This window comes from Bos indicus x Bos taurus, chromosome 20, assembly GCF_003369695.1.
Source record: "Bos indicus x Bos taurus breed Angus x Brahman F1 hybrid chromosome 20, Bos_hybrid_MaternalHap_v2.0, whole genome shotgun sequence".
Lineage (NCBI taxonomy): Eukaryota > Metazoa > Chordata > Mammalia > Artiodactyla > Bovidae > Bos > Bos indicus x Bos taurus.
Window position 1 is genome coordinate 62,767,184 of NC_040095.1, and position 27,535 is coordinate 62,794,718.

General features: G+C 46.3%; 1 protein-coding gene across 1 annotated transcript in view; it reads left to right on the forward strand.

Annotated features, from left to right (window-relative positions):
* Positions 1 to 27,290, forward strand: part of ATPSCKMT (ATP synthase c subunit lysine N-methyltransferase) — an 87,304-nt gene extending 60,014 nt beyond the window's left edge. The window contains exons 5-6 of the mRNA XM_027520547.1: positions 23,052 to 23,256; positions 26,941 to 27,290. Coding sequence (XP_027376348.1) covers positions 23,052 to 23,210 — 159 coding nt within the window. The 3' untranslated portion in view covers positions 23,211 to 23,256; positions 26,941 to 27,290. The remainder of the gene's footprint in view (positions 1 to 23,051; positions 23,257 to 26,940) is intronic.
* The last annotated feature ends 245 nt before the right edge of the window (positions 27,291 to 27,535 follow it).

The window sequence follows — 27,535 nt, forward strand, 5'->3', positions numbered from 1 at the left end:
ATGTACACCCATGGATGATTCATGTCAATGTATGGCAAAAACCACTACAATATTGTAAAGTAATTAGCCTCCAATTAAATAAATTAAAAAAAAAAGTCTCTCACTGTTTCCATTGTTTCCCCATCTATTTGCCATGAAGTGATGGGAGCAGATGCCGTGATCTTCGTTTTTTGAATGTTGAATTTTAAGCCAACTTTTTCACTTTCCTCTTTCACTTTCATCAAGAGGCTCTTTAGTTCTTCTTTGCTTTCTGCCATAAGGGTAGTATCATCTGCGTATCTGAGGTTATTGAAATTTCTCCTGGCAATCTTGATTCCAGTTTGTGCTTCATCCAGCCCAGCATTTTGCATGATGTATTCTGCATATAAGTTAAATAGGGAGGGTGACAATATATAGCCTTGATGTAGTCCTTTCCTGATTTGGAACCAGTCTGATGTTCCATGTCCAGTTCTAACTATTGTTTCTTGACCTGCATACAGATTTCTCAGCAGGCAGGTAAGGTGGTCTGGTATTCCCATCTCTTTAAGAATTTTCCACAGTTTGTTGTGATTCACACAGTCAAAGGCTTTGGTGTAGTCAATAAAGCAGAAGTAGATGTTTTTTGGAAACTCTTTGCTTTTTCGATGATCCAACGGATGTTGGCAATTTGATCTCTGTTTCCTCTGCCTTTTCTAAATCCAGTTTGAACATCTGGAAGTTCATGGTTCACATGCTGTTGAAGCCTGGCTTGAAGAATTTTGAGCATTTCTTTGCTAGTGTGTGAGATGAGTGCAATTGTGCAGTAGTTTGAACATCCTTTGGCATTGCCTTTCTTTAGGTTTGGAATGAAAACTGACCTTTTCCAGTCCTGTGGCCACTGCTGAGTTTTCCAAATTTGCTGGCATATTGAGTTCAGTACTTTAACGTTATCATCTTTTAGGATTTGAAATAGCTCAACTGGAATTCCATCACTTCCATTAGCTTTGTTCGTAGTGATGCTTCCTAAGGCCCACTTGACTTCGAATTCCAGGATGTCTGGTTCTAGGTGAGTGATCACACCGTCGTGGTTATCTGGGTCATGAAGATCTTTTTTGTATAATTCTTCTGTGTATTCTTGCCACCTCTTAATATCTTCTACTTCTGTTAGGTCCATACCATTTCTGTCCTTTATTGTGCCCTTCTTTGCATAAAATGTTCCCTTGGTATCTCTAATTTTTTTGAACAGATCTCCAGTCTTTCCCATTCTGTTGTTTTCTTCTATTTCTTTGCATTGATCACTGAGGAAGGCTTTCTTATCTCTCCTTGTTATTCTTTGGAACTCTGCATAAATGGGTATATTTGAATCTGAATAGTTCATCCTAATAGCTACATTTATCTGAGAATCTTTTTATTTTGCCTTTCCTCTTGAGAGGATAAACTTCTAGGTTATTATTTTTTCATCACTTCAGTAATATTATTCCTCTGTCTTCCAACATCTCATCCTGTTGAAGAGGAGTCTATGTCACTGTAATTGTCATTTGTGTTTCTGCACATCTCATAAAGGAGACACTGACAGCTTCTGTTCCAGACTATCTTTTTAAGGGTATTTATAGAAAAAAACTGCTTTCGGAGATAGATATGGTGTCTTCTTCTGGAGCCACGGGTAGGTTTGTTTCAGGATCTTTAACTCTCCTGCGTGCATTGAGTTTTTTTTTTTCCTTGTTGGTTGTAGGTGTTTTTTATTGATGTTGTGAGCTCAGCTTTGCCTTTTTTTTTTTCATGGAGCATAGTGAGTACCATTTAGACAAGAAGTTTACCAAATTGTGTAAATAATCACTTTAATGAACTTTTCTTGAGTGTTTAATTTAATTTTAAGATAATGTAATTAATCCTGGAGTTGCAGTTGTCATAGCAATTAACTATTGATAATTCCATTTAACAGCACTGATTTTAATTTTAACAAACACTGTCTATGTTTACTTCTCAACATTTATTTGAATACTTAGTCTTTTTTCCTTAAGCTTAACTCATCCAGCCTTCCTTACCATACACTGTCTTGGGAGTTGCTGATCGGTGGTACTGCTGTTCCTAAAATTTTTGCAGTGATTCCAGTCCCATTTAACGCTCCGCACACTTTCCTTTCCCCTTGCTCATGTTAGGTATGTTACATTTCCCATTTTATGACTTTTCACTTCTTCAAACTGCCCTTTATTGCTTGAAGTTCCACATTGTAATTTGAAAAGTAGAACACTAAAATATCTATTTCTGAACGACCTGCTAACTACGGGGCTGTAATTGTATTCAAAATCGATAGTTCAGCTGAAACTTTATTTTATTCAACTTGAGAGGTATTTTTTAGCTGATTATTCTTGCTTATGGCTTTACCTAGAGCTTTTATTTCATGGTTACATTTTGTACCATGTTAAATATTTTTTCATCTATTTTTCACAAAGCTAGATAAAAATGTTAACAAAGACATAAAAGCCATATGTTAAACCTGGAATAGTATTGGAATCAGAAATGATAGACTGCATCATCTTACTTTTATTGTTTTCTGAGATTTATTGCTGTGGAGAAGATTCAACCCAAGACTGTGATGGCTAATACAGTTAGACCAAATTTTCAGATATCTAAAATTATGGCACTAAAACTTCTTTCATATGCTAACTGGAAATGAAAAGGAAAATACGTTCAGATAAATGTCCTGAGGTAGGAAAAGAAATAGCAACCATACAGATGAGACAAGTCTTGCTTGTTATCTCTGTTAGATTGGCTGTTCTCCTACTGAGAGCTGCTCCATCATTTGAGTCCTTCTTCCTTCAGTGATAGCCCACAATACACTGTCGCCCCAGGGAAGCCAGGAAGCTCTGTGCAAGACGGCAGAGAGTCACTGCCATTCTGTTCCTTCCCCATCGTCAGCCTGGGTCCCTGGAGTCCCTGGGGTTCCCTGGGCTGGCTTCGTGACCAAGGGAGCAGGGCACTTCCTATTTATGGGACGTGGGTCCACAGATTTCATCACATTCTTCAAGGGGTCCATGATCTTCCAGATGCCAAGAGTGGAGTGTAAAAGCATCTCTCTTTTACGGAAGACTCTCTTAGAAATTATTTTGATTATTACAAAAGGGCGAATGGGTATTTAAAAGCAGAAATATCACTTTGCAGACAAAAGTCTGTATAGTCAAAGCAACAGTTTTTCCCCAGTGGTCATGTATGGATGTGAGAGTTGGGCCATAAAGAAGGCTGAGCGTCAAAGAATTGATGCTTTTGAATTGTGGTGCTGGAGAAGACTCTTGAGAGTCCCTTGGACAGCAAGGAGATCAAAGCAGTCAATCCTAAAAGGAAATCAACCCTGAATACTCATTGGAAGGACTGATGCTGAACTCCAATCCTTTGGCCATCTGATTCGAAGAGCTGACTCATTGGAAAAGACCCTGATTCTGGGAAAGATTGAAGGCAAAAGGAAAAAGGAGTGGCAGAGGATGAGATGGTTGGATAGCATCACTGACTCAAGGGACATGAATTTGAGCAAATGGCTCAGATGGTTAAGTGTCTGTCTACAATGCGGGAGACCTGGGTTTGATCCCTGGGTCAGGAAGATCCCCTGGATAAGGAAATGACAATCCACTTCTGTACTATTGCCTGGAAAATCCCATGGACAGAGGAGCCTGGTAGGCTACAGTCCATGGGGTCGCAAAGAGTCAGACACGACTGAGCAACTTCACTTCTTCTGGAAGATAGTGGAGAATAGAGGAGCCTGGTATGCTGCAGTCCATGGGGTTGCAAAGAGTTGGACAAAACTTAGAGACTGATCAACAAGCAATGATGTTGATATTAAGCATATTATTAATAATAATGTATGTGATTATGTGCCAGGACTGTCCTAAGTACTTGGTTACAAAATAAAAAAAACTTATGGATAACTGCAAATGTACAACAGGGAAAGCAAAAATATGATTCTCCATGTGCTTATCACCCAGCTTCAATCACCATCAACATTTTGCTACTTGTTGTTAGACTTTGAAACGCATGGCCTGATATAGTTTCCATTAGTACTCTAGGGGTAGGTACTCTTGATAAACCTTTTGTAGATGAGGATCCAGAGACTTAGAAAAGCTCAGTTGCTGGCTGATGGTTGCACAGCTGGTGAGTAGAGTGTGGACTTGAACTAAGGGCTGGCCAGCTCTGGAGCCACCCTCATCTTAGGCCAGAAGAGGTCTCCCTTCTCAAGTGACTGCCTCCTACCTTCACATGCCCGTGTGCGTGTGTGTGTGTGTGTGTGTGTAGTTGCTCAGTTGTGTCCCACTCTTAGGGACACTTTGGACTGTAGCCCACCAGGCTCCTCTGTCAATGGAATTTTCTAGGCAAGAATACTGGAGTGGGTTGCCGTTTCCTTTTCCCAGGAGTCTTCCCCACCCAAGGATTGAATCTGTGTTTCCTGCTTTGCAGGAGGATTCTCTACCTGCTGAGCCATAGGGGAAGCCCCTGTGCCTGGCTTCCCTGCAAATACTTTCATTTTCAGAGTAGCTCCATTTACTGAGCACCTCCTCAGCCTTTTTTTTTTCTTCAAGTTTAGTAAAAGTCACTCAGTCGTGCCTGACTCTGCGACCCTATGGACCCCATGAACTATACAGTCCATGGAATTCTCTAGTCTAGAATACTGGAGTGGGTAGCTGTTCCCCTCTCTAGGGAATCTTCCCAACCCAGGGGTTGAACCCAGGTCTCCCATTTTACAGATGGATTCTTTACCAGCTGAGCCCCCTGATAGCTGGGGGTTCCCTGATAGCTCAGTTGATAAAGAATCTGCCTGCAGTGCAGGAGATCCTGGTTCGATTCCTGGGTCTGGAAGAGCCCCTAGAGAAGGGATAGGCTACCCACTCCAATATTTTTGGACTTCCCTTAAAGCTCAGCTGGTAAAGAATCCACCTGCAATGCCGGAGACCTGGGTTCGATCTCTGGGTTGAAAAGATGCCCTGGAGAAGGGAAAGGCTACCACTCCAGTATTCTGGCCAGGAGAATTCCATGGATTGTATTCATGGGGTCGCAAAGAGTCGGACACGACTGAACAACTTTCACTTCACTTTCTCAGCTTTATGTGTGGTTTTATTCTGTTGTTTTTTGCCTGCATTAAAAAATGTATTCTTCCTGATTTTAATAAAGTGTCTCTGAGAGATGTATTTTATCCTCAGTTTACAGATGAGGAAACCTCAGGACAGGTGTTAGATAACTCAGCCTGTGTTGTACCTAATCAGTGATGGAATTGATGCTGGAATCCAGACAGTCTGACTTCTCTCCAACACACACTGGCCTCCAGGCTCAGTTAAATGTGGCATGAAATTAAAAGAAAAATGAGTGTATTTTCTAGAATTGTAAAGTGTTAGTCACTCAGTCGTATCCAACTCTTTGGGACCCCCTGGACTGTAGACCACCAGGCTCCTCTGTCCATGGTCTCCTCTAGGCAAGAATACTGGAGTGGGTAGCCATGCGTTTCTCCAGGGGATCTTCCCAACCTAGGAATCCAACCTGTGTCTTCTACATTGTGGGCAGGTTCTTTTCTGTGTGAGCCACCAGGGAAGCCCATTTTCTAAAAGGGAGTTTGTATTCATGGAGTCAAATAATGGTGGCGAGAATTGGGCACCTAGCTGGACACTGCAGCTATTTCAGCGCAGAGAGGGTGTGCAGCTTATGGGGTTCCCCCCTGCCTGCCCATGGGGCACTGTGATGTCTCCAGGGGCCCCCTTCCCCACTCACATCAGATCCTCAGGGTCCAGGGCAGGTTCTAGATTCCCATTTCTAAGCTGGGCCTCGGGCATTGATGTGATGCTCCCATGGCTTTCTTCCATCTTTTAGAGGACAAAGAGACTTCCTGCAACTGGTGGGTTTAGGACCATCCCTCACCCCTGGGCAGTGAGATCTGTCCTCTGAGACCAGAGGCAGCGTCACTCATCATCAACCAAAAGGTACCGTGGCTTCATCTTGCTTCTAGGAGCACCCAGGCCAACGACACCCCAGCATTCGGAAGACACTCCTGTCCTTCAGGGGGGTGACTGGCCCAGCTTAGTCTGTGTCATCCAACTGCCTCAGCCAAACATGTCACCTTTATGCACAGAGATGAGGAAACCAAGCATTTTGCTTTGCGTGGAGGTAGGTAGGAAAGAAAAAGCTATAGGGAAGGGACTTCCCTGGTGGTCCAGTGGCTAAGAGTCCCAATGCAGGGATTCTGGGTCCAATCCCTGGTTGGGGAACTAGATCCCACATGCCACAACTAAGACTGGGCAAAGCCAAGTAAATAAATAAATACTGCAAAAAGACTATAGGGAAAGTATCAGGAGCCTGAAGATTATTATTAAAAGTTGAGTTATGCTTATATTAATTAGTTAGTTAGTGTTAGTTGCTCAGTTGTGTCCAACTCTTTGCAACCTCATGGACTTATGAATAGCAATTATGAATTTACATTTTCACAGTATTGCAAGCCCACATTACTTCTGGATCATTAAAACGCAATGATCGTTTGATCATAGAAAAGTCACATATATTGATACAGGTATAGAAAGTGCTACTGGGTATACATCTACTAATTACTGGGCTGGCTACCGTCCATGGGGTTGCACAGAGTGGGACACGACTGAGCGACTAAGCACACAAACATACGATGAGCACGTGCTATTTCCTGTCATCAGAAAAAGAAACCCCCAAATATAAAGCACAGACTAGGGAGGTGAGATTTCACCTTTTAACCCCTGCAGCGCACCTGGGGAGGGTTGCTGTCAAAGTCCCCTGGCAAGTGGCAGGCTCCTGTCACCCCACTTCCCTCTCCCATCACTGCTTCCTGGTTTGAGTAACTCCATGCACACCGGGACAGTTACCCTTTGTTAGGACAACACTGTGTGGGAGTCCCAGTGGAGAGGACTTCACCCGCGCTGCACCCCAGCCCTCATCTTACTCGAGCAATCCTTTGAGAATTCAGAGGCTTGCTGGAGCTCGTAGCCACCCTCTTTGCTGTTGCAGTAGCATACTGATGGGGACTGAACTCACGCTTTCCATTCCAGGCAGTCTTAATACCCTGGCTAGACTCCGTGGTCTGGCCCAGCTCCCAAATCCATGCGCAAATCAATCTCCATGGCTGGCGGATGCAATAATCTGTTTGACTTTAGCCAGGCAGGCATGGATCTTGAGTGAGGGGCGGGGAGGGTGGAGTCAGGCTCTCAACCACAGAGTTGAGTGGTGGAAAATTTTGTAAAGGCCTTCAGGATTCTGTGCCTTGAAGAAGGGAAATAGTGCTGGGGGAGGGGAGACATGGTGGATGTCTGCTTCACTGATGCGTATTTTCTAGATTTTATGTGCTCATCAGATGGCTGGACCAGATACTCCCAGACTTCGGTGTTTTCATTTCTTTATGACCTTTTCCTTCAAATGGAAAGTATAAGTCTTATTTTGTTTCTCTGAGACCTGGGAGAAACTGTGGATAGCTTCAAAGGTACAGGTGTTGCGTTTGGGTTATTCAGTTAATGACAGAGCAGTGGGGCTTCCCTGGTGGCTCAGTGGTAAAGAATCCGCCTGCCAATGCAGGAGGCGTAAAAGACCTGGGTTCAATCCCTGGGTGGCGAAGATCCCCTGCAGAAGGGAATGGCAACCCACTCCAGTATTCTTGCCTGGAGAATCCCATGGACAGAGGAGTCTGGCAGACTGTAGTCCATGGGGTTATAAAGAGTCAGACATGACTAAGCACACGCACATGTGCACACACACACACACACACACACAATGCCTCCCGTTATATAGAACAAGGCCATATGTAAACATTTTATTTCCCCCTTATATCTGTTTCTAATAAGCTATTTCTTGTTATTAGTGATGCTGTTAAATTTTATTTACCTCATTGCAGTTCCTGTTCTCTGTCTTTGTCTCTATTCCTTGGAAGAAACCAAATCCAAGCTTGTACTGAAAATTTGTAATGTTCCAGGTTCAGATTCCCATCCCCTTCCCATCAATTACAGCAACACACCTGTAAATATTAATACTTCCGTTTTACAGATGTGGGCCCAGGAAGCATGGGACATGTCAAGATGGTGCCTCAGTAGAGAGAGCTGTGTGTTTGTTCGGGTCACACCAGCTGCTGGCCAAGCAGATGTCTAAGTCTCAGGCATTTGTTGCTCATTCATGGGACAACCCACCGGGGGGCTCCCAGGTGGTGGGTGGCGTTTGTCCCCCCGCACCTTCTGCCTTGTTCTTCTGCGGTTCTCTGGGGCCTTGGAGCACTCAGCATGTAGCTGCCTTCCACACACAGTCAGGCCTCTTCATTATTCTGGAATCCCATCTTTCCCTTTATCGTCCGACTTTAAAGAAGGCTGAGCACCGAAGAATTGATGCTTTCAAGCTGTGGTGCTGGAGAAGACTCTTGAGAGCCCCTTGGACAGCAAGGAGATCCAACCAATCCATCCTAAAGGAAATCAACCCTGAATATTCATTGGAAGGACTGATGCTGAAGCTGAAGCTCCAATACTTTGGCCACCTGATGCGGAGAGCCAACACATTGGAGAAGACCCTGATGCTGGGAAAGATTGAAGGCGGGAGGAGAAGGCAGTGACAGAGAATGAGATGGTTGGATGACATCATCGACTCAATGGACATGAGTTAGAACAAACTCTGGGAGATACTGGCGTGCTGCAGTCCATGGGGTTGCAAAGAGTCAGACACGACTGAGCGACTGAACACCAGCAACAGCATCTTTCTCCATGAATATACTCGCACACGATGACTTTCATCTTTTCACGGTGTCTGGTACACAATGCCATTAACAACATTTTTAAAAACGAAGTTTGTAAAACTTAATGTAGGTTTATTGTGTCTCCCAATTTTTAATTCCCAAACAATAGCAGAGAAGTCATATATTTTTCTCACTCTCAAATATTAGCCTTGTATTTCCCTTTAGCTTTTTTCTTTCAGTAAAACTGTATTTCTTGACAACGTCTGTTTTTTTTCATCGCTCTCCTCTCATTTCCCACCTCAAAGGTTGCTTCTGTAGGTGTTTTGACAGTTGCCTGGCTTGGCCAGGCTCCCGTGGAGAATGGATATTTCCTGGCTTTTCTGTGTTACTGCTCAGGCTATTAACAGCTCCTTAAATGGACTCAGCTTTCAAGTCACCACTGGCCTTTTCAAGGTTGTTGGCCATGGGTGAGGAAGTTTCTAGCCCTTTCTAAAGCTCTCTGAACCTTGTTCGGCATTTAGCTGCTTTTCATGAAAGTCCTGGGATCCCCTGGTGGCTCAGACGGTAAAGAATCTACCTGCAATGCAGGAGACCTGGATTCAATCCTTGAGTTGGGAAGACCCCCTGGAGAAGGGAACAGCAACCCGCTCCAGTATTCTTGCCTGGGAAATCTCATGGACAGAGGAGCCTAGAGAGCTACAGTCCATGGAGCTGCAAAGAGTTCAACTTGACTGAGTGGCTAACACTTTCATGAAAATCCTAGATTGGTTAGGAGGAAAAAATTTCCGCCTAGTTCTGGGATGAAGACTTTGAAAAGAGATGTCTACAGTGCATCGTTTTTGATTTTTCTTAGTGAGTTATGCTGAGGCCCAAGATGCGAGGTCTGAGATTTAATAGCCATGGAGGATGAATGAACAAGAGGATGAAAGGTAACAGGTGACCCCACCATGCGGTGAGTGAGTCCCTGCTATTAGCTCCATCCCAGCACCAGATCAACATCATGCCTGGGCTCTGGATACTTTTCTCCAAGACGATCATTGTCAGTCAGGCGTTTCCAAGAAATGGACCATTTTGCCTGGTCGTTCCTGAAGCTGGGCTGCTGAATGAGGAGGCAGCTGAGCTTTCTGTAGCACTGCAGGGATGCTGACTCACTGTCCCCAGGGCCCCAACAGAGGCAGAAGGCAGTGGTGGCCTTGGGGCACTCCTTTCTTAAAATCAAGAATGTGACATGGGCTGAGCTCAGAGGTTTAACTCCACCCCTCTGTCTCTGCTTGGTGTGCCCTCTGACTGATGAGAGATGGGCTATTCCTCGAGGGGTGGGGGAGAACTTGGGCAGGAGGTCTATCTTGCAAGGACTTGAGTGAAGGCTTTGTTGTTTTTTAGTTGCTGAGTCATATCCGACTCTTTGCGACCCCATGGACTGTAGCCTGCTGGCCTCCTCTGTCCATGGGATTTTCCAGGCAAGAATAGTGGAGTGGGTTGCCATTTCTTCCTCAAGGGGATCTTCCCGACCCAGAGATTGAACCCGAGTTTCCTGCACCTGCAGGCAGATTCTTTATCACTGAGCAATCTGGGAAGCCCAAGTGTAGGGTAGGTCTAATAGTTCCCTGGAAATCCCAAAAGTTGAACCTCAAGGTTGCTGGAAAAACTCTTGACGACATGGATGTATGTGGGAAGCAACACTTAGCCATTCAGTATTATTTTTCTAGTTGTTCTGTAAGATACTTCTTAACTCATGGCAATTACTGATTTTCCTAGATCCTCAGATATCACTGATTGTAAAATGCATTATCAGTTAAATAACAGTATTTTTGGTATGGTGAGAACTAAATACTATTGCTTAAAATGGGCTGTTTGCAAAACACATTCCAAATTTTAGAAATGATAAAATGTGATGAAATGGTAATATTTTAGCTCAAGGAAATATGTTAGAAAAGGTTTTCTGCCCTAGACTAGAGCAACACCAGCTCTGTAGGTAGTGGAAGAGGCTTTTTGTTTTTTGTTTTTTTTTTGGTCCAGGTTAGTTATCCCTTTTCCCGCAGTTTGGGGTCTGCAATTACAGGAGCAGGCAGAAGCCAGTGGCTTTGGTAGTGAGGCTCCCGCAGGGCGATTTGTGGCTGTAATTTCTTGCTGTTGTCTGTTCTGCCATCCTCCTAGCTTGCACTGAAACCCGCTGTGAGCCAGCGGACCCCTAGGGAGTGAATTTGCAGGAAGATAAATTCCCCTGTCCCTGCCTACCTTTGAATGCTATTGTGGAAACTGAATAGAATACAGATCACCCCCAAATTGAATTCTGTGTACCTGCTCTGCTAAGTAGAAAATTGCATATCAAATAGGTTCCTAGACTCAGCTCGGTCTAGACACAAAACTTGCTTCCAGTTTTTAATGTTCTCGGGCATTCAGGCATATGACACCCATTTGCCCCAATCATTTCAGGATCTCAGGCATTTTATTTGGGGGGAAGTTATCACTGCCTCCTGCCAACCCCTGGCCCTGCCCTACCCGCGATGTTCTCGAGGATGCTGTGTTTATCTCTGTTACAGCATCAGCAGCCTCAATTGGCACTGCTTAGACGTAGGGACTGGGTCTCGTTTTTATCATGTGTTTAGTATTAGTAGCAGCACACATCATTGTGCAAGAAACGCATATTAATGCGTGAGGGCAGGGAGAAATGGCTGGCATTAGGGCCTCTAAAGGTCCTTCTCACATGGACTTAGCCCTGAAAGGCAGCCCAGTGCCCCTGTCCTGTGTAGAGCACGTGGGTAAGATAACTGGTGTCTGATGAGTGTTTTATGATAATTCTCTCCTTGATGTAACTCCTCATTGGCCCTTTGTTTCCTCTGAACACTAGAGGTGCCTCTGTGGAGGAAGTTACAGAGCCTGGTTCTGCTACCGCAACTGTGGCAGTTATGTTCCACCTCCAGGCGGCTGCGCATTCTGCAAAGCAGGAAGGGAGATGCCAACCGCAAAGTGAAAATGCACAGACACTCAAGTTCCATCCGGGATCAGTGCCAGTTGTTGGCAGACTGAGTGTCTCCAGGCTGGGGATTATTTGGGGACCATCAAGAAGACCAAGGATCGTTCCCTCACTGGTGTAACAGCACATCAGCTTTGTGCTTTGCTCCTTTGAGGTGGACACCTTTCATCTTCAAGTGCACGCTCAGCCACTTCAGGCCCGTCTGACTCTTTGTGACCCCATGGACTGCAACCCGCCAGGCTCCTCTGTCCTTGGGATTCTGCAGGCAAGAATATTGAAGTGGGTGGCCCTGCCCTGCTCCAGGGGATCTTCCTGACCCGGGGATGGAACCTGCATCTCCTGTGTTGCATGTGGATTCTTTACCTGCTGAGCCATCAGAGAGTCCTAAGTAAATTTACCTCCATGGTAGGGATGTATGTGGGGCAGAGCATAAATTGAATGTCAAAGAAATTAGAACATAAAATGTGAGTTTTGTCCTGAGATGGCTTTGCTAAGAGGAACCTTTGCTTGTGTTCCGAGACTTGTGAGACTCCCGGGGCAAGGGCTTGGGGGTGGAGCCTGAGCTGTTTGATTGGCAGGAGGCAGAATCCCAGATAAATGCACCCCACCTCCCACCTTCTTGATTTTTCTCTCTGGATCTTATGGTTTAGATCTTAGCAAGCCATTTCTCGTGGCTTGCTGTAGGAGTGATTTTCCCTGAGCAGTGCTACACTGTGGAAATTGGAGGAGGCATTTTTGGTTGTCACAATGATGGGGAGTGTGCCAAGTCACTTCAGTCGTGTCCGACTCTGTGACCCTAAGGACTGTAGCCCACCAAGCTCCTCTGTCCATGGGATTCTCCAGGCGTGAATAGAAGGGCCTGTGCTCTTGATAGCATTTAGTGTGCATGGCCCAGGGACATTGTCAGTCCTGTCTGTGGAAGGATCGCCTGGTGTCCTGCCGGACTTCCTAATGTCCCAAGGGACTTTTCCTATGGCTGAAAATACCCTCTGTTTTCCTCAGGCCATGGGTGTGATCTAGCCCTGGATAATGCTGACCTGGGATGCCTTTTGTAGCTACCGTTTTCTTAATAACCTTCTGTACAGGTCTCCCAAAGAAATTTTTCTGTGATGTGTCAGGGACCAAAAATATATATATAAAAGAAAATCATTACAATATTTCATGTGAGATTGTGTAGATACTGACAAGTTCCTTTTTTTTTAAAGTAGTATATATGGCCGCTCAATTAAACAGTCACCAAATAACAAGGAATTCACCAGTATTTCCAAAGGCACCGTCTTGGTGTTTGTAGCTCACCATATGTTTGAAGTATGACATAATCCTTATGGAACACATTCAATTGGTTGCTTCCCAGTTTCAACAGGAGCAGTTAAATCTGTCTCCTTTTAGACAAATTGTTAATGAAAAGGCAGCAGAACAATCATTTTCCTGTGATATGCAATTCTGTCCCCTTAAATACAGGAGCCTGACAGAGCCATTCAGCACTGAGCGCTTTCTCCTCTGTGCAACTGAACTCTCTCTGACCCTCGGATACTAACAACTGGAGCAAAAAGGGAAGAAAGAGGGGGAAAGTTAGCTAAAACTAAAAACCCACCTGTAATACACAGAGTCCCAAAAGTTGAATGGGAAGTATATTTTACCTTATTGTTTTCAGATACTATGTGCTTCTGCTGCCAAATCTATTCTTATCGATTTTAAAGTATCTCAAGATGTGGGGGCAGTGTTTGGAAGATAGTGAGACTGTCTGAAAGATTCAGAATTTAGAGTCCCGAGTTTTCCTCTCTTTTAGTAGTGAGTCAGCGCTGCTGCTAACGGCACAGATGCACGATGTTCCTTCTTTCAAGAGACCCCATGGATTACCCAGTCCACAGGAATTCTCCAGGCCAGAATACTGGACTGGGTAGCCTTTCCCTTCTCCAGGGGATCTTCTCAACCCAGGGATCGAACCCAGGTCTCCCGCATTGCCTGCAGATTCTTTACCAGCTGAGCCACCAGGGAAGCCCAAGAATATTGGAGTGGGTAGTCTATTCCTTCTGCAGCAGATCTTCCCAACCCAGGAATTGAACCAGGTTCTCCTGCATTGCAGGTGGATTCTTTACCAACTGAGCTATCAGGGAAGTCCTCAAGAGACCCATGCAGGAGAAAACAAAGATTAGCCATCCATCCAAAACAAGTGTGTGATTTGACCTCATTTTAATATTTATTTATTATATTTTCTTGAATAGAATTGAACCAAGACAGTTTTACATCTCATTCCAAAAAAATGAAATATTCAACCACGTCTTTAGAACATAGTGTAGAATAGTGACAGCCGGTGTTTACTGAGTATTTATTCTCTGCCCCTCTGTACCAAGGTTATCAGCTGACCTCACCAATGATGGGTGGATGGTCATGATTATCACCCATGCAGAAACTGATGCAGAAATGTGAGTCAAAGAAGTTATGGTTGAATAGTATCACGGACTCAATGGACATGAATCTGAGCAAACTCTGGGAGATAGTGAGGAACAGGGAAGCCTGGCATGCTGCAGTCCATGGGGTTGCAGAGTCGGACACGATTCAGTGACTGAACAATGACAAGGAGATCACTCAGCAAGTTTGTGGCAGAGCCAGCTTTTACACTCAAGAAGGCAAACGGAAGTTAAGATGCTTAACCCTACTTGATGCCACAGCTGGAGATCACTTCACACAGTAAAACCTTGTCAATTCCGACTGCTTTGGAGATCTGGGAAGGAATGGTCTGAATGACAGGGTGTTTGAAAAGAAATGCCATCTGACACATCCAAGATATATGTGTAAAGTAAATACAGATTTTAGAATCAGGCAAGAAGTCTTGACAGTCTCATTTTATTGTAAAGGAAGGTATCTGGTTTTAAAAATACTGAAGCATTTAATTTTAAGGGTCTCGATGCTAAGTGGGTGCTAAGTTGCTTCAGTCGTGTCTGGCTGTTTGTGACTCTGTACACTGTAGTCCGTCAGGCTCCTCCGTCCATGGGATTTTCCAGGCAAGCTTTCTGGAGTGGGTTGCCATTTCCTTCTCCAGGGGACCTTCCCTACCCAGGGATCGAACTCTCCTTTCTTATGTCTCCTGCATTGGCAGACAGGTTCTTTACCACTAGCACCACCTTTCGTGATTCTAATCCATGATTTTTCACAGTAGAAATCCGACCTATTCGAGTGTTGATTTCACATAGTGCCATGTGGACCGTGGAAGGGCTGCGCAGACGTGGAAGTTACAGATGGTGGAATCTTTGAGAGTGTAGACTCCAGGCTCAGGGCTGGATTCAAAGGCTTGTGTAATGCCCCAGGGTTGAAGACTAGATGGATCAATAGGTATTCAGCAGCCCTTAGTGCAGAGAAAGGGCTCAACTGATGCAGGCAGTCATCACTACTACAACCAAAGAGGACCCTGGGCTCGGGAGTGAGCAGGAGACAGATACCACAGCTAACCCCTCCGTAGTGCATCAGACGTGTGCAATCTTATTGAAGGAAGCGAGTCTGGAAGGGAGATGTGGCCCGACCCCAGACAGCCTCAGCACAGCGTTTGGGCTCCATTTCTGCTGGCACTAGGGAGCGGGGATGATGCTGGTGTGAAACGGTAGGATTTAGGAAGTGATCTGATGGGGAGGGACAATAGAAACCTTGTCCAGAGGAGAACAGAGAAAGGAGACCAGAGCGAGACAAATGCTCACAGTGCCTGTGAGGGTGCCCAGGTAGGAGGTTGGAGGCTGGAGCACATCAGACCCCCAGTCTGTGCCCACCATGCAGGAGACCACGTGGGTCACAGGGCCTGACCTCCTGCTCACCAGTAACCACTCATAAGTTTTCTCCCCAGGTTACGCAGCAGAGACTGCAATGGCCACATGAAACAGGATTTAGGCCACGTGACAGTTGTATTTCTCCTTGTGAATTTGTAAGTCTGGGTCTGGGCTTAGTGGTTCAACAGTAAAGAATCCACCTGCCAATGCAAGAAATTCAGGCTTTAACCCTGGGTTGGGAAGATCCCCTGGATGAGGAAATGGCAGCCTACTCCAGTATTCTTGCCTGGAGAATCCCATGGAGAGGAGCCTGGCAGGTTACAGCCCATGGTGTAGCCAAGAGTCGGACACGACTGAGTGACTAACATGCACACAGGTTTTGTTTGTTTACTCAAGGTAGAGACTTGTGGACATTTTCCACTCTCCTGTTCCTCCCATTCATTTGGACACCAAGCCCTTGGCGAAAGCTCTTCTTAAATATCACTCCCAGCCCTGGATCTTTATCACCTCCACTTAGAACTTGGGGTTGGTGCCCATGCCCAGGGGTGGCCTTTAGCTGGTCCCCTCACCTCTTTCCTATCTCCAGCACAGTCATGCTCTATGTTGCTGCTCCATAGATGACTTGCCATCTCTGCTTCCTATACAGGGAAGCAACACCACCCGCAGCAACCAGCTAACCCACAGAGCCCACGAAGCCTCTTCAGTGGCCCTCCGCTGCCTGCACGGTGAACTCCTGGATTCACAGTGAAGGACGCTTGTCATCTGGCCCTGACTTTCCAGGGTCTTTCCCGTCTTACAATGCAGCCACTCCACCTGCCTCTCTGCCCCTGTTTCCTGAGAAAGCTGTGCATTTGTGAGTTAGTTTTGTTTTTAAACGCACCTCTGTGCTTTTATACCTGTGGGGGATGCCGTTTCTCATACCCCATCTCATTGTTTGCTGGTTGAATTCGTGTTCACCAAGGCTTGGTTCAAAGGGGCATGTGTGTGTGCTCAGTCGCTCAGTCCTGTCCAACTCTTTCTGACCCCATGGACTGTAGCCCGCCAGGCTCCTCTGTCTGTGCAATTTCCCAATCAAGAATGCTGGAGTGGGTTGCCATTTCCTACTCCAGGGGATCTTCCTGACCCAGGGATTGAACCTCTATCTCCGGAGTCTCCTGCATTGGCAGGCGCATACTTTACCACTGAGCCATCGGGAAGCCAGCTGGCAGACATTCCTTCCTCTGTGTTTTCATGGTGACAGGAATGCACTCATGTTCCCTTTGTATTGCACTTGCTTCTCTGCCAGTGGCTTATGTCGTCTCTGAGCTGCTGGAAGGCAGGCCCTGTGCGTTGCTGTGTGCACTGTGGGTGGCCCCGGTGGTCACTGGATGGAGGGAGGGATGGTGGCAGTGTACCATGGCGGGGGGCATGAAGAAGTGTAAAAAAGACTCAGAACCCATGAGCTGTCACAGCTCAGGACTGTGGGATTGACTTTTATGTGCCATAGAACCTTGCCCTATTGCCAGCAGTTTTGGGAAGACTCTCAGCCATAACGCTTTAAGCACGTTGCTGTAATTCCACTCTCCATCAAGTGGTCTTTAAATTGTGTTTTGAGGCTGGGAAGTAACACATCAGTGACATGTTAACTGTACAGCCGCAGCAAAATGGAGATCTAGACCTATCTGTATGCAAACACCAGGCTTCAAGTTCATCATTGGTATTAGGAAACAGAAATACAGCCTGAGCAGAAACCACAGTATATTTCCCTCTGCCTGTGTTGTGTATTTGTCAATGGGGCTTCGGAAGGACTAGGCATTTACGAACCCATTAGAATGAGCAATTTTATATCCTAATGTAAAATTAAAGGAATTAAAGGATCTGCCTGAGAGATACACTTGTTTAAACCTCTATTAATGTCTCTCTCTCTTGGTTTTGTTGTCTAGGTTAGTGATATATTATTGGAGTAGAAAATGTCCCAGTTGTGTGTATACTTTCTAAATCTCAATGTATTTTTTTTTCTGACAAGGTGTAGAACTGATTTTCTTCTCTTCTGTCCAAAATATAAGACGTAGGGACAACAAAACTGTTCTTAAATGCAAAGCATACTATAATTCTTTTTTTCCAGTTCTTTATTATTATTTTTTAAAAATCTCATTTGTATCATCACATTGTCTATTTTCCAAAGATGTATGCTCTTGTTCTCCAGGCTCTCATCTGTGAGCCCATTAATTCCTTTTCCTCAAGCCCATCAAGTGGTATTTACTGTGGTGTTTACCAAGGCCTCCCCTAGCTTGTGTGGGATCCGGGGTAAATAGTCTTTGTGAGGCCTCTGGCCATGTTAACAGTTCAATTGAAACATGTGTTCAAAAATGCATGAGGGGACTTCCCTGGTGGTCCAGTGGTTATGACTCCTCCTTGCAATGCAGGGGACGTGGGTTCAATTCCTGGGTGGGGAACTAAGATCTCACATGCAACTAAGCCCAGACTTCACAACTCCTGAGCCCACACACCAGAGCCTGAGAGTCTATGCACAGCCATCAAAGAGCCTGCATGCCACAGCTAAGACTTGACACAGCCAAATAAATAAATATTTAAAAAATGCATGGCTCCATTGAGGTGTATTGATTTATCAATGAAGGTTTAGAATCATGCAGAGAAGAGATACTGAGGAACTTTTTTTTTTTTTCCCAATCAGTGCACGTGAAGCTGCTTCCTCCTCTCCAGGCACCAACTCTATCTGTTCAAGTCTAGGGACCATAACTACATTGTGTTCATGGTCCAAGGCTCCAGTTCCTGATGATTTCACACCCCTCACCTTGCTGTCACACACAGTACATGGCTCTTTGGAACCTGTTTACACTGAAACAACACAGTTCACCTTGCCCGTGTGCTTTCCTGGGGCGCTAACCAAGGCCACGCTGTATTACACACAGTGGACATTGTCCCTTCAGCCATCCAGGAACACTGGCTTCCAGCGGCAATCTCAAGGTGTTACTGTGCTTTGTCAATGATGGTTATGAAGGCAACCCTTCCCCAGAGGATGCAGTAACGCTTGGATGATAACTTCTTTGTGGTCGTGTTCAATGTGCCGATTTTATAGTATACGGTAGAACAGCACATCTTCTGTGTCTTGAACTCTTTAGATGCTCATCTCTGCAAGCTTCGATGTGCTCTCTCGCAGTGTCGCTCACAGCTTTCTACTCCACAACCCAGGGGCCAGGCCGGGGGAGAGGAGTGGTCTCCTGGCTCAGAGAGCATCTGTCCCTTTTCCTACACTCACCTAGGAAAGTACAGCCATAAAAGATTTCCTTTGGATTTACTGTTACTTCTATAAAAATGTCAACCTGAAGGTTTGCAGATAGTCTCCTGAGTTATCCCAGAGACAGTGCACAAGGTATTCCCATATAACTGGGAATCTTGACAAATCCTGAATTGTCCAAGAGCCCAGTAGTTGATAAAGAATCTCATTCTTATGTCCCAGCCATTGTGCATGTGTGTTTATGCGAGTTATTCTAAGTGCTTCAGTTCAGTTCAGTTCAGTTCAGTCGCTCAGTCGTGTCCGACTCTTTGCGACCCCATGAATCACAGCACGCCAGGCCTCCTTTTCCATCACCAACTCCCAGAGTTCACTCAGACTCACGTCCATAGAGTCGGTGATGCCATCCAGCCATCTCATCCTCTGTTGTCCCCTTCTCCTCCTGCCCCCAATCCCTCCCAGCAGCAGAGTCTTTTCCAATGAGTCAACTCTTCACATGAGGGGGCCAAAGTACTGGAGTTTCAGCTTTAGCATCATTCCCTCCAAAGAAATTCCAGGGCTGATCTCCTTTAGAATGGACTGGTTGGATCTCCTTGCAGTCCAAGGGACTCTCAAGAGTCTTCTCCAACACCACAGTTCAAAAGCATCAATTCTTCGGCACTCAGCTTTCTTCACAGTCCAACTCTCATATCCATACATGACTACTGGAAAAACCATAGCCTTGACTAGATGGACCTTTGTTGGCAAAGTAATGTCTCTGCTTTTCAATATGCTATCTAGGTTGGTCATAACTTTCCTTCCAAGGAGTAAGTGTCTTTTAATTTCATGGCTGCAGTCACCATCTGCAGTGATTTTGGAGCCCAGATAAATGAAGTCTGACACTGTTTCCACTGTTGCCCCATCTGTTTGCCATGAAGCGATGGGACCAGATGCTATGATCTTAGTTTTCTGAATGTTGAGCTTTAAGCCAACTTTTTCACTTTCCTCTTTCACTTTCATCAAGAGGCTCTTTAGTTCCTCTTCACTTTCTGCCATAAGGATGGTGTCATCTGCATATCTGAGGTTACTGATATTTCTTCTGGCAATCTTGATTCCAGCTTGTGCTTCTTCCAGCCCAGCGTTTCTCATGATGTACTCTGCATAGAAGTGAAATAAGCAGGGTGATAATATACAGCCTTGACGAACTCCTTTTCCTATTTGGAACCAGTCTGTTGTTCCATGTCCAGTTCTAACTGTTGCTTCCTGACCTGCATACAGGTTTCTCAGGAGGCAGGTCAGGTGGTCTGGTCCCATCTCTTTGAGAATTTCCCACAGTTTATTGTGATCCACACAATCAAAGGCTTTGGCATAGTCAATAAAGCAGAAATAGACGTTTTTCTGGAACTCTCTTGCTTTTTTTGATGATCCAGCAGATGTTGGCAATTTGATCTCTGGTTCCTCTGCCTTTTCTAAAACCAGCTTGAACATTTGGGAGTTCACAGTTCATGTATTGCTGAAGCCTGGCTTGGAGAATTTTGAGCATTACTTTACTAGTATGTGAGATGAGTGCAATTGTGCGATAGTTTGAGCATTCTTTGGCATCACCTTTCTTTGGGATTGGAATGAAAACTGACCTTTTCCAGTCCTGTGGCCACTGCTGAGTTTTCCAAATTTGCTGGCATATTGAGTGCAGCACTTTCACAGCATCATCTTTCAGGATTTGAAATAGCTCAACTGGAATTCCATCACCTCCACTAGCTTTGTTCATAGTGATGTTTTCTAAGGCCCACTTGATGTCACATTCCAGGATGTCTGGCTCTAGGTGAGTGATCATACCATTGTGATTATCTTGGTCGTGAAGATCTAAGTGCTTAGCGGTTCTCATAATTTTCTGCACCCATTTGTGAAGTGTACTTTGATGTTGATTTTATTTTTCCTTTGTGAAAAAATATAATAATAGGCATAACAATTTTCCAGATGGATACTGATGGTGAAGGAGGCTCTGTGTGTGGGGTGGTGGGGGGCAGGAAGTATGTGCAATGCTCTGTTGCTCTTGTTCAGTCGCTCAGTTGTGTCTGACTCTTTGTGACCCCTTGGACTGCAGCACATCAGGCTTCCCTGTCCTTCACCATCTCCCAGAGTTTGCTCAAACTAATGTACATTGAGTTCATGATGCCATCCAGCCATCTCATCCTCTGCAGTGTTTTGTAGTTTTAGCCCAATTTTGCTGTGAATCTAAAATTAAAAAAAAAAAAAGTAACATAAGGAAAATACTGACTCAGAAGACTGTGATGTCACCATGTTAATGGAAGTGGGAGAGGATGTTTTAAAGTCACACAGTGTGTGGGGCAATGATATGAAAAGTCCTAGCAGGACATGGGTGCAGCCGCCTCTTAGGACTGCCAGACATATGACCTGGAGACTGAGGGACACCAGACTAAAAGACATCTGCCACCACCCCAGCTGCTCCTGGGTGCTAAGGACCAGAGGCAGCAATGTAGTTGGAACACAGATGGGCAAAAGCCAATCCACAGACCTACACACTTGGCGCCAGTCCAAGGATCAGCAGTGACCCTTCGTGAGCTCAGAACCCTGAATTTGCCCTGTGTCTGACATGAGTAAGAATCTCCAAAATGGGCACATCAGCACTGTTCTGGCAGCCTGTGTGGGTGCCCAGTCGTGTCTGGCGTGTTGTGACCCCATGGACTCCTCTGTCCATGGAATATTCCAGGCAAGAATACTGGAGTGGGTTGCCATGCCCTCCTCCAAGGGATCTTCCCGACCCAGGGATCGACCTGTATCTTTTGCGTCTCCTACGCTGGTGGGCAGATTCTTTACCACTGCTCCACCAAACCTTTGAGACCAATATGGTACCACCTGGTGGGAGTCATCCGCTGGCCAGGCTGCCCTCCTGGAACCAGAGCCCAGTCAGGGCTGACAGCCCACCAGCATGAATCTCTTTGCTCCTTGGCGCATCTGGTTGGCCCATTTCCAGACCATAGTGTCTGGAAATTAGACATGTTTGCCCCTCTGGTAGTGGAGGAAGCCTGTGCTTCACTCCCCGTATCTTTTCTCCTCCAGCAGCTGAAGCATGAGGGGTCGATCCCAGCTGCATGTGGTCTTTCCTGAGGTCCCCTCGCAGCCCTGGACCACTTTCCTGACTGGCCTGGTCAGTCAACTCACTGTCAGATTCAGAGCTGCCCTGTACAGCCGTGCAGGTTGCGCACTGCACAGCGGTGCCTGTTCCAAGGAGGCGCCACTCACGTCACAGACCGTGCAGATACTTCACTACAGCAGATGGCGCTAAACTGTCTTGTTCTAAAAAAGATCTGTGTATTATGATTATTTGTTTTTTTTTTAATAAACGGAAATCTTGAAGAAGGGGGCACCTTTTAAGAATTTGCAGGAAATAGCCATATAGGCTAGCGGTGCCTTGAGCTACACCTGCCCACTCTCTGCTGGCCAAGCTGTGGAGGCACCTTCATTTTCCCCTGGTTAACATCATTTGTTCATGCATTCATTTATTCACTGACAGTTATCCAGTGCCCACTGTGTGCCCAAACCCTGAGAATTTGGGAGGTTTTGTGAGCAGTTCCACTCCATGTGGTGGAGGGGTGGCCCGTTGTCTAGTGGCCCAGGCCCCCTAGGGCATGTCCAGTTTTGGCCAGCAGACCATGAACAGGAAGAGCAGCGTGTGACTCTGGGCCAAGCATTTGCGAAGAGGTGTTGCTCCCACTCTTCTTCCCATCCAGGTGGATGCACAAGCCTCAGTGGCCTGCGGAGGCCGAGCCACGGAGCTTGGCCTGTGGTCACACAAAGTCCTGATGAGAACAGTCAACGTGAGCACAGCTTCCTTGTCAGATGGACATGGATTCAAGCCCTAACGTTGCCACTCATCAGCTGTGTGGCTTGAGTCTTCAACCCCAAAGTCCTATTTCCTCACCTATAAAATGCAAAGAACAATCCCCCAGCGCCTCTATGGTTGGAAGGAACACAGGGTGTGACACACTCACACACAGTGGGAGGAGAGAAGGCACTCAGCAAAGGGCCCCCACGTTGCCCTAGGGCTGGAGTGTCCATGGTGATTAAGGCTGTGGGCTCTGGACCAGGCAGCTTGGACCTGAATCCTGGGTCTGCCCTTCCGTGCTGTCTCGGGAACGTGACTTACTCATCTGTTAGATGGGGACAGTAGCAGTCCTATGTTATAAACAGGTTGGGAGGACGAAATTGAATTGAGAACAGGGCCAGGCACAGGGTGAGCACTGGGTGAGGTGGGCTGAGTGGCCGCCTCTCGGATGGTAATGCTAATCCATGCACCCCTGACTCTGACCTTATTTGGGAAAAGGGTCATGGCTAATGTCATTAAGTTGATCTTGAGATCAGATCATTCTGGATTATTTGAATGGGCCCTAAGTCCAGTGACACATGTCCTTGTAAAAGGCAGAAGAGAAAAAGGTGGACCACAGAGAAGAAAGCCGTGAGGAGACAGAGACTGGAGTGATGCAGCCAGAAGCCAAGGAATGCTGGCAGCCCCGAGATGCTGGAGGAGGCGAGCAGGGATCCTCTCCAAGAGCCTCTGGAGGGAGCTTGGCACCTTGATGTCAGATATCTGGCTTTTAGGACTGTGAGAGCATCCATTCCTGAGGTTTGTATTTTTTAATTTTTTGCTGGAGTATAATTGCTTCACAATGTTGTGTTAGTTTCTGTTTTACAACAGTGTGAATCAGCTATCAGTTCAGTTCAGTTCAGTCGCTCAGTTGTGTCCGACTCTTTGTGACCCCATGGAGTGCAGCACGCCAGGCCTCCCTGTCCATCACCAACTCCCAGAGCATACTCAAACTCATCTCCATCACGTTGCTGATGCGATCCAACCATCTCATCCTCTGTTGTTCCCTTCTCCTCCTGCTTTCAGTCTTTCCCAGCATCAGGGTCTTTTCCAATGAGTCAGCTCTTCACATCAGGTGGCCAAAGTATTGGAGTTTCAGCTTCAGCATCAGTCCTTCCAATGAATATTCAGGACTGATCTCCTTTAGGATGGACTGGTTGGATCTCCTTACAGTCCAAGGGACTCTCAAGAGTCTTCTCCAACACCACAGTTCAAAAGCATCAATTCTTTGGTGCTCAGCTTTCTTTCTAGTCCAACTCTCACATCCATACATGACCACTGGAAAAACCATAGCATATGTATACATATATCCCCTCCTTCCTGAGCCTCTCTACCATTGCCACCCCCCAACCCCCATCCCACCTCTCTAGGTCATCACAGAGCACAGAGCTGGGCTCCCTGTGTTATACAGCAGCTTCTTGCTAGCTTTGGAAAAGGGAATGGCAACCCACTCCTGTAGGTTCTTGCCTGGAGAATCCCATGGACAGAGGAGCCTGGTGGGCCACAGTCCATGGGGTCGCAAAGAGGTGGACACGACTGAGCGACTAACACTACTGATACTGTGTGCCCCTAGCTAGCCATTTTACACATGCTAGTGTACATATGGCAACGCTACTCTCAGTTTGTCCCACCCTCTTCTTCCCCTCCGCTGTGTCTGCAAGTCTGTCCTCTATATCTGTGTTTCTATTCCTGCCCTGCAGACAGGTCCCTAACTCTCCTCAGTGTTCCCAGAGCCCTGGGAGAGTCCCTCCCGGAGGAGGAGCCCTGGACCTCACTGCACCTGTGTTTGCCGACCCGCTGCGACCACACGTGGTGAGGCTGGTGGTGCGCGAGGCTGTTCCTCGGAAGGAGACCTGGCTTCTGTTAGAAAGGGGATGACTGCTTAGTCATCCAAATGACAGATGTGGATTCCAGGGACCCGGGACAGGAGTCCCATTGGAAGGAGGTGGGTGGTGGTTTCCTGAGGTAGGGGTGAGGTCACGGCTTCCCCAGGGGAGGCAGAGCCAGAGGGTAGTCAGGGAAGCAGGTGAGCACACCTGGGTCCTGACTGCCTGGGTGGGATCAGGAAGGAGGAGGGTGTGGACGTGTAGAAAGAAGAAGAGCCCTCAGAGACCGCCTCACCTCCTGCAGAGGAGTGGAGAATGTGCTGGAAGAACCTAGTGCCCTGGAGTCACCTCTCACGGAGGTTTGAAGGACCTAGCACACTGGAAGGGCGGCGCCTTGCGGCTTTAGCTTCTTGCTCCTTGAAGATGGAGACTGCTAGCCCTTACCTGGCTCCCTTTCTGTCTCTAGCTAAGAGTTTCAGGGGTGAGACGGACAGGGCATCGCAAGCAGCAGCTGCTCTGCTGCGCATGCGCAAGGAATGCAGGTGGGCTCTCTTTTGTTCTCATAGCTGGGGATACTGGCCCCCAGAAAGGTCCTGCCTGGGCCATTCAGGGAGCGGGGGTGACAGGTGGGGACCACAGCCCTCCCAGGACCGGTCCTCTTCCTTGAACCCTTCTCATCCCTCAGCGCACTCCCGGAGGCATCTGGTCTTCAGGTGAAGACGCTGGGTAGGTCTCATCACCTTACCAATTTTTTTTTCGTCTGGCAGTTCTGAATTCGTGGATGCCCGGTCACCTGCTTACAGGAATGGAAACTGGTTCATAGAGTGATTTAAACCCCAGACCTGAGGATTACGTTCCAGGAAAGCGTGGGGCGAGGGTATCTTTCCATCTGGTTTACGGCCTCCTTCGCTGAGCGGCTCTGCCCTTGGCCTCGCCGAGGTTTTATAACTGGCTCTCATTTCGGGTCCGGCAGAGACCCCCTCCAGAGTCGTAGGAAGAGGACGCCGGCCCCCCACTTTCCCTGTGAGCGGATCTTTTCTCTTGCCTGATACAACAGTCGTAAGCAAGACTCCAGTAAATAAATCGCTCAGTTCCCACCGAAATTGCCTATGCTGGAATTTGTGCCTTTTAGAGACACATGAATGATGACTGGGACACAGCAGCCTTTTATGTGAACCCAGATGATTCCAGCCCAGATAGTAGAAATGTGAGAAGCCTCAGCGAAGTCTGTTCTCTAGGTTATAAATTCCTTTTCTCTCTAATGCCTTGGCCTTATCTGGAGATTCTCTTGGCTGCGCTTTCTTTTTTCATGGCTGTCTCTTTATTCACCCTGTTCCTTCTTTTTGTGGATTTTACTAGCTCAGCAGCTGCAGCTTAATTGAGCCGAGAATATTTGCTCAGGTGGCCGAGAGATGGTCTCACACCGCCTCCGAGGCCCTCTCTCCCTGGCACACTGGTGCCCTTCTGTAACTCTGTCCTTTTCAGAATCAGTTCTGCTTGAGCTTGGTTTTAAAAAAAAAAGTCAGCGAATGACAAAACAATTTCAAATGACTGGGTTTGTTCACCTTTCTTTAGCTGCCCTTAAAATCACGTCCCTTTCCTAACTAACTTTCAAAGTATGTTTTTTGGCTGTGTCTACAGGATGTTTTAAAAAGTATTATTATTTTTTTAACAAAAGAACAGTGCGACCAGATGCATTTAAAAATAGCTTGCACACTTGAAATATCAAGCCAGAGGTTTTGTTGCTAGAGCCTTGGAAATAATGGTGGGGTTCTGACGAAATGGAAAAGTAACTGGTCATTCACACAGTTCTCAGAACTTATGTACTTTGGGGGCAGTTATGACATTCTTCAGGACGACTTTGGTCACCTGTGGTAAGGAATCCGCCTGCAATGCAGGAGATGTGGGTTCGATCCCTGGGTCAGGAAGATCTCCTGAAGAAGGAAATGGAAACCCATTCCAGGATTCTTGCCTGGAGAATCGCATGGTCAGAGGAGCCTGGAGGCCGTAGTCCATGGGGTGGCCAAAGAGTCTGAGACAACTTAGCAACTAAACAACAACAATGGCATTCTTCATAGAACCTAAATCTACCTTGGGAGTTGTAATTGAACTTGAAAACACCTGAGGCTAAGGCTTCGGGTGTGCAGAGGGGTAAACAGAAGTCAGGTCTGGGGAAGATAGGGTCAAAAGGAGCTTAGAGAAAGTGGGGCAAAGGGAAAAAAAACATGTTGTAAAGTCAGAGAGAGGCCCAACTTTATCAGCTGTGATGATGCAAAGATAAAATAAAAACTAAGGCTGAAATAAAACGACTCTGAAAGTTTTAGAATTAATTGAAAAGATAATGTAGCAATATTCATACAGATAAATTAGAACTCGAAATGAAAAGTGTTAAGGACAGAGACAGACAATTCATATTAATAAAAGTGAAGTTGCACCAAAGAAATATAACAGCTTTGACATTGTAAACACCTACTACCACAACTTTTTTGTTCTTGTTTTTAGTGCCGCCCATGTCAACATCCTCAATTCATTTAGCCTTTTTTAGTTCCTATTGAACAAGTAAAAATTGGAGTGTTTTTATTTTTTAAAAGATGCCTTTGTGTCTTTTTCTTTACAGCTGTCCTGGGGCCTCACTGCCTGTGGACTCTCAGTTGCTGTGCGCGGAGGCTGCTCGGGGCAGTGGCTCTTGTTGTGGAGCACAGGCCCCAGGAGTTTTGGACGAGGGCCTCGCTGTCCTGCTGCATGTGTGATTTTCCCAGGCCAGGGGTCACACCCATGTCCCTTGCTTTGGCAGGCGGGTTCTTTATCACTGAGACATAAGGAAAGCTCCTGAAGTAGTTACTTTTAAAAGACACTGAGGGATTTTCTGGTGATAAGCTTACATACCTTCCTATCGTATACAAAAAAAGTTTTATTATTTTTGTATACATACCTTGCAAGCACATGTGCTAAGGCACTTCAGTTGTGTTCGACTCTTTGTGACCTTATGGACGGGAGCCCCTCCAGGCTCCTCTGTCCATGGGATTCCCAAGCAAGAATACTGGAGTGGGTTGCCGTGCCCTCCTCCAGGGGAATCTTCCCAAGCCAGGGATCGAACCTGTGTCTCTTACGTTTCCGGCATTGGCAGGCGTGTTCTTTGCCACTGGTGCCACCTGGGAAGCCCTGCATACATGCCTTATTCTTGTATAATTAATGGTCCATGGATCAATTTG